The sequence below is a fragment of the Pinus tabuliformis genome, chromosome J (assembly GCF_031772625.1).
Source record: "Pinus tabuliformis cultivar Carrire ecotype Pingquan chromosome J, CPIR1, whole genome shotgun sequence".
NCBI classification, from domain to species: Eukaryota; Viridiplantae; Streptophyta; class Pinopsida; order Pinales; family Pinaceae; genus Pinus; species Pinus tabuliformis.
Genome location: NC_142295.1, coordinates 659,375,136 through 659,382,852, shown reverse-complemented (window position 1 = coordinate 659,382,852; position 7,717 = coordinate 659,375,136). Strand labels below are relative to the sequence as shown.

Here is a 7,717-nt window from a genome sequence, read left to right as displayed (position 1 = left end):
TCATATTGACTGTGAATTTCCTTTCTTTCCGCTATCCCGTGTCCTGAAAACCCTGGTTTTCAACACTAGTATCGCACGCGGTTATCGTATTCCTAATCTTCACTCCACAAACATTATTAGCAAAAACTTTTTATGTTTTTTTTCCTGGCCGGAATCCGGAATGGTTAAAAAAGGATTCCGTTATTGGGTTTTGATTGTATATATAAATTTTGGCACTCATATAGTATAGTATGGTGGAGAGTTTTGGGATTTCAAAATATTTGTACCCCATTTTAGACCGGAAAGGTAACACAAGTCGACTACGGGTCTGTCTTCAGCACTGCCGTAAGGCGGTCGCTCATCGGTGGTCCGTGTCTTGCCGCGTCCGCCAGCTCCATGTATTTGACAAGGCAATGAAACCTCTTTTTCCAGGAAATTCCCACGCCAGCGATGACATCCGCAGCGCCCCAGATGCCTTTTAATACGCGCTTCCTCTCTTCTGCCCAAACTTCAATCTTCCCTCTTTTGCTCTGCCCTCATTTCTCCCACACGCCTTGTGATTTTCCTCATCTTTCTCGGGATTGTCTACTGCGTTTTATTTGATTTCGTAGAGACCTGAAAGGGCATTTTAATCTGTTGCGTTGTATGGAAGCAGTGGGGTTGAGTCTTGCCGGCAACGGAAGTTACAGAGAGCTTTTGGATACTTTTCTGAAGCAAAAGTGCCGAAGAAAAGGCGATTTCATGGCGGACGCTCCAAGGGTTGATAGACTTGGCGGTATCGATCTGTCAGTCAAGCTTGAAGAGACGGAGAATGAGGAGAAATTGATGACCGACAGAGAGTCTGGAAATGAGATTAAAAATGGCGTGGTGGATTTCTTCTCTGAGAAGGCTGTTCGAGGTCTGGGCTTCGAATTCCGGCCCTCACCTGGCGATGGAGCGCCCTCTGTGGCTAGTCTTGGCGAGGGGTTGCGTCTCGGTTCGCAGAAAACTGAGAACAAAGAAGAAGGGCCCTCCTCCTCCTCCTCCAAGGGATTTAACCTTTCGGTAAGAGAAGAGTCTCTTAAATTTATTGGCATGTCCTTGTGCCTGATGCTTGCAACTTGCAACATTATACTCATCATTTATATATGTATTGCCGACTGAATTACAGCTATTGCCTGCCAACACGGGAAGCGATCGTTCAACTGTGGAAGACGGGATGTCACCTGTTCGTTCGCAGGAGCCTTCCAATCCGGATGAAGGGGAGCCCAAGAGCGAGGTAAATCTAAATCTAAATCTAAATCTAAATCTTATTAGAGTGTTTGCATTGTTTTTTGATGATGAAAAACTTTTAAGGGTTTAATTTATCTTAATTACGTTAAATGTATCTTAAAACATATGTACGTTTCTTGGTTGTAGTTGATGATGTTACAGGTGGAGCTCAACCGTATGAACGAAGAAAACCAGAGGCTGAGATTCATGTTGAACTACGTAAGCAAGAACTACGGTAACCTGCAGATGCACCTTATGTCCGTCATGCAGCAACAACCTCCGCCAGAGAAGGTATTCATTTAGAAGCTTAAGAACTCTTGCGTAGTTTTGTTGAAACTTTGAGTTTTGCAATGAAATATCTTGTCCTTTTTTTTTGAAAGGTGGAAGAGAAATTGAATGGATCGTCGGAGGGAGTGAAGGTGGATGTAGCCGGCCCCGTGCAACGACAGTTTTTGGATCTCGTACCCATCTCGAGCCACGGGACCGATTCCCAACATTCTCTCTCCTCCGATACCCAGGATGCCGACGATGTTGAAGAGACCGGCAAGTCCATTAACAATGAAGTCCTCTCAAAGAAACGCGACGTGGCCACCGCTAATTCCACGGATAAGCCACGTACTTGTGATGTCCGAGTCCAACAACAACAACAACGACCTGGTACCGATCCTGCTGCTAATTCGCCTACTGTTTTGAACGCCCAAGAAAAGGGCCACCCCGATAGCCCCGATCATGAGTCCTGGACTGCCAACAAAGCGCAGAAAGTGGCCAATAAGTGCGCTGTTGATCAAACCGAAGCCACCATCAGAAAAGCCAGAGTTTCAGTCCGGGCCAGATCCGAGGCTCCCATGGTAATTAATTGCTCAGCCCCATCTTTTTTCTCCATCTACATTTCATATGTACAGATTAAGTAATAAATTGATTGCTCATCCGTTTTGTTTTATTTTTTGGTTGACTTTTCTAATCAATTATTTTAGTTCATGGTTCATCAATGATTAATCTGGAAAAACAATCTCAAAATCGATGCTTTTCTGGAATTAATTTGTTTCAGTTTTGATACATGTTTAGATAAGCGATGGGTGCCAATGGAGAAAATACGGGCAGAAGATGGCAAAGGGCAATCCATGCCCGAGGGCGTACTACCGATGCACTATGGCTGTTGGCTGCCCCGTTCGCAAACAGGTGCTTTTCCATCCATCAATGAATTTGTATTTGTATGTACATCATCTATGAATCATTATAAGTGGTCTAATTATAATATTCATTGTTTTCCTTCAGGTTCAGAGGTGCGCGGAGGACAGGTCGGTTCTGGTAACAACATACGAGGGAAGTCATAATCACCCGCTACCGCCTGCAGCTACAGCCATGGCATCAACCACGTCAGCAGCTGCCTGCATGCTTCTTTCAGGCTCTACAACAAGCAACGATGGAGGCTTCAATTCGAGTTTCATGCAGGCCGCCGCAGGAAGCCTAATGTCGTGCTCACCCGCCTCCATGGCCACCATCTCTGCCTCCGCTCCATTTCCTACTGTCACGCTCGACCTAACGCAAAACCCTAACCCTAATATGTATCATCGACAGCCCTCCGGCTTCCCCATGCCCCTCGGAGGTTTCCAACAATTACCCTCACACCCACCTCAAATCTTCTCCCACTCCCTCTTCAATACTTCCAAATTCGCTCCCCTCAGCGGTCAGCAGTTCGATCCGCAGCAACAGCAGGTACCCCACTTTTCAGGTCACCCGATGCAGCAGCAGACTCATATGCCGGTGCCCATTTCTCAATACAAAGCACCACAATCGTCTCTAATGGACACTGTTAGTGCAATTACAGCAGATCCAAACTTCACTGCCGCCCTTGCAGCTGCCATCACGTCAATAATTAGCGGCCAGTCCAACAACGCCAACACTATTCCATCGCAGGCTCCTCCCTGTGCCAGGGCTGATAATCCTGCTTCGGCTAAATTGCTCCAGTGATTCTTAGACCATAATTTATCTTCTGCCATGGAGGACCACTCTTTTTGCAGAGGGACTCAAATTCTTTGCAGATGTAACACTTGTGTCTGTCTGCGGAGACGGTCATTCGGTGGAGTAACATGATTTGTTGAGAGGTCAATGCAAGTGCAGGAGTAGCAATTTGGAGTACATGTTGTGTTGATAGTCATCAGTATAGAGCAAAGGCCAAACATTCTTTCATACACAGGTTTTCTCCAGAGTTTGTATCTGGTTGGAACACAGCTAATATATACATCACTTTTCAAAGAAGAATAAGGAGAGAGAGATACTGGCTTTGTGAATAGACGTGTCACATCACATTTCAAGACTACATTCTTTTCAGCTGTATCCCACTTGAACTTGAGGTCGCAGTCCTATCCTGAAATACCACTACACCACGGCTTGGCTGCCATTACTTGAAATGACAAAGGAGGCTATTGTGAATATGCTAGGAGATCACTTTTACCTTCAGAGCCAGAGCTATATAATTTGCTATTTTTGCATAATTGATTTGTTTAGAGGTTTACAAAATGTATGGTCAGACATAGCGGTAATCATCAATTTTTTTGACAACTAAGAATAATGAGCGATCCTTGATATAGTAGCAGCATGGCTTCTGATGTCTTTCAATTATTTTTTATCTTTCGGCCTTTTCAAATCATTGGTGAGTAAATGCCTCATAAGTCCGATTTTTAGAATAATCAGATATAACCAGACTGCTATGTAAACTCGAAATATCTTACACAGCTATCTAGGTAACTTAGCGCATTAAATCTTGGAATGCGAAAGAAATGTTTATTTGTTAATTATTGAATGGGCAATAGAAGCAGCATCTGCATGCACGCACGCATCATCATCATCCAAATAAATAGTTGGACACAGATTAAAGCAGGTTCTAAATTTTAAAGTTTGGTAGATACTTAATAATAAACCGTGATTGATAAATATACTTTATAATTGTATAGGTGCAAATGTCTACATTAACATATTTAATATATTGAGAAGAATGGACATAGCGGACGGGTGCAATGTACACACATGGAAAATCATTACTACTCCATCCTTTCCTTGTTTGTTTAAATTGTAAAGCTATTCTGTTATAGATTTCTTCATCTTTTCTAACTTTTTCCATTTCCATTTTCTAATTTGATTCTTTCATCTTATACTTTTTTTTCATTTTCACATTAAAAACAACAATTTCCTTTTTCACCATTTAATTTTAACCTTCATTTATATATTTAATTTATTTATTTAAAAAAGTTTTCAAATTACTTTATATTTTGGATTCATATATAAATATAATTAATTTAAATTTATCCAAAAATATAAATAAGTAAAAAATTCATTTATAAACATATATTAAAATTTAAGATAGTTGGAATATATGTGATTTTTATAGTGTTTGAAGGACTCTCCATGTGTTTGAAAACACAAATTGTCCTAGTAAGAGTCATGAGTTCTCTTTGGTACGAGGTCCCAATTTTAAGGGTTGGCATAAGAGATCCATCAAGATTTTGGCCAGATAACCATTATTACTTTCAAAAAATTGTGTGAGATATGAGGGTGTAAATTGAAATGATATAACGCACTAAGATGAAAAAGGAGTATACTGAGGAATGTAGATTCTAACCTAAAACCATCTTATGTACTAAGATGAAAAAGGAGTAAGTGAGAAAGCAATGAAAGATATAAGAGAATTAGGAAGCAAATGAGTTAGTTAGTAAATACATAGTGACATAAGCAAGGAAACAATTAGTTGTAATCCAGGGTAACAATATGTGCTCAACTTGCTAGAACATATGAAGAATAATTAGCATTTAGATATAACAGGTGTTCATAAATGAAAGCACAAAAACTAAAACAACTAGTATATGGGAAAAACCATCTAATTTATGGAATAGTCCATGACCTAGTAGTGTGCATCCCACAAAGCACACACGCATGGATTTTTCCAGAATAGTGAGAAATAAGAACATGATGCATGTAATCATATAATTCCAACAATGACCTTCAAGAGTCTAAATATTACAAAATTAAGTTCAAAAATATTGACCTCCTAGGTCTCGTCTTTGATGAAATCATTAAAAATTCAAAAGTCCTGCCGTACTAGGAGTTTTACAAATTTATAGGTCGAATTTAGTAACTACCATTTATGATTATTGAACTTCTAAGCAAGTCATTTACAACTCTTCAACTTCTCATAATTTATAAATTAAATAAAGGAAAATAGTTTTGAAACTCTTAGAAACAGATTGGCAGTTGTTATGATCTGAGTGGATCTTCAGTTAAGAACATCATGGTGTCTTCAAGAAATGCCACATAGATTCAGAAGATGGTCTAATCACTTGTTTTTTCTAGATGACAAGCTCTCTCTATTGTCATGGTGTTCAACGTTGTCCTAGGAAAGCACTAATTTATCATTTTCAAGTGAAAACAAGAATGAGTTCATGGTAATGTGCAATAAAGAATGTTCCACTAGCTAGGCCATATCCTTCTCCAGTTTCTCTTGTAACTTGAAAGTAACAAATAACAATGATGGAGGCATATGTTTATTCTTGTGTTAATTTTGGGGCCTTCCATTAAGGTTTGAAGATATTCTTTGAGCTTTTGTTATTGCTAATCTACAACACATAGTGCTCCTTGTAGCTAGGTCACTTTGCTGCCTGGTTGGTTCTTAATAGGAACATTAGTGAGGATATTGGAAGGCATATCCCTTGCATTTAGCATCTCTTCGAGTTCCATGCTTACTCCTCTTCACTTGAGTTGGTCTTCCCATGGGTCTCCATTAATGGGAGTTGCTCATTTTGGTGATATGTGCCATTGACTCAACTGATTAGTAGTGTACAATACTCCTTACAATTGAGGGTTTCCCTCCTTGGCTATCTCTCAAAATGGTAGACTTTATATTGAAATTTCCTACATAATCACTGAAAATAATCGATACCCATTATACATATTAGCATGACATGCAAGACACAAAGGATTGAGGGATTGGTTTCCAAACATGTTGTCCCTATGCAAGGTAAAAGGTTCCAATGGTGATTTTAACCCATAGATCCTTCCTTAACCTTCATAGTTACATATTCATAAGTCTAACCTAGATGTATATGTGTTTCCCAATGAGGACCCTCTTTGTGCTTCTAATAGATAAATTATGTGTAACACCCTCCTCCCACATTTACTCAAGTTAAAAGGTCAACGGGGGTAAACATGTGATTAGTGGCTACTATGATGTGATTCAACTCCCCATGTATAGTTAAGGAAGTGGAACCGATAAAACAAAATCAATCTAACCTTCCACACATGATACAGAACCTCTAGGATCCAACCAACTGTTTCAGGTGCTTAACCCTTGAAGCAACTTGTCTTTCACTGACCTAACACCCCAGTCACTCCCATGACAAGGAAATAGTGTAACTAAGACCCTCCATTCGCTCCGATAGTAAGGTCATCCCAATGATTATGGATTTTTTTAGGTAGTTTTGTGCCAACGACCCCGGATTCCATGCCACTTTTTCAGGGCCAGGACTCAGACCACTGCCTAGAACTCCATGAGACTTCTAGAAATGATAAATAACACAAAAACAAAGGTAATAATGCAAGCATTTGATCAATGACTTGAATAGACCCCTACTAGCCATGACAGGAATTTCGTTAAACATGTCACAAATATGTAATCTACAGGTCATAACAACATATATGAGCATAAGAGTCTCATACTTATCTAAGATTCGTAAGGAAGCATTGATGTCTCTTCACAATAGTTGCATTATCATCTATTAGGTCATATATTCATTGTTGATTCATTTACAAATCAATACATGATAAGATCCATCCATCATCACTGTCATAAAACATGCTCATAACTAGCATATAACCAACATAAATAAAAAGGATACAATGGCCATAAATACACAGATGAATTAATACATTTACACATGAAATACCAAGGAGAAGAAACTCTTATTAATGAATGCATAAGCCACTAGTAGAAAATGAAAAATTAGTAACTAGGTGACTAAAAAAGTTAGTCAGCACATCTTTTCCAAGTGAAATACTACCAAAAATGAGCAATATTAAGTGACCTAACTAAAAACGACTAACATAAATTACTAATTTAGTCTCGAGCTAAAATATATGACTAGTGAATAAGTAGTACAACTAAAAATGACTAACGTGAATGACTAATTTAGTTTAGGAAAAAAATATGACTACCTAACAAGTACTACAATAATATGAATTGGTTTTTTATGTGAGTCGTTTTAATTGTGTCACTTCAACAATCTAAATTTATAAGAGATAGGGGATTCAAATAATATTATAGATTGGATGAAAGGTTATACTTACTTAAAAACTTCCTTATTAGATGAGTGGATGATTAGAGTTATGGAGCTGAATGGAATCTTGAGGGTTATATCCTTTGATCACATTCATAAAGAATTAAATTCAAAGAGTGACAAATGATCCAAAATGGGAGTGAGCTTATAGCAAGGTCAAA

The 7,717-nt window shown here is 38.8% G+C and overlaps 1 protein-coding gene across 1 annotated transcript; it reads left to right on the top strand.

Moving 5' to 3' along the window:
• The first annotated feature begins 428 nt into the window (after nucleotides 1-428).
• LOC149228619 (putative WRKY transcription factor 31) lies at nucleotides 429-3,826 on the top strand. The gene is made up of 6 exons (XM_089378292.1): nucleotides 429-1,023; nucleotides 1,130-1,237; nucleotides 1,378-1,521; nucleotides 1,611-2,078; nucleotides 2,296-2,409; nucleotides 2,506-3,826. Exons 1-6 carry the CDS (start codon nucleotides 625-627, stop codon nucleotides 3,199-3,201), a joined length of 1,929 nt encoding a protein of 642 aa, XP_089234418.1. The 5' UTR covers nucleotides 429-624; the 3' UTR covers nucleotides 3,202-3,826.
• Nucleotides 3,827-7,717: the final 3,891 nt, after the last annotated feature.

Coding starts and splice junctions, on each gene's coding strand:
- LOC149228619 (XM_089378292.1), top strand. CDS start 625: ATGGAAGCAGTGGGGTTGAGTCTTGCCGGCAACGGAAGTTACAGAGAG. Junction 1,238..1,377: donor AAGGGGAGCCCAAGAGCGAG/GTAAATCTAAAT, acceptor TCTTGGTTGTAG/TTGATGATGTTACAGGTGGA. Junction 1,522..1,610: donor AACAACCTCCGCCAGAGAAG/GTATTCATTTAG, acceptor TTTTTTTGAAAG/GTGGAAGAGAAATTGAATGG.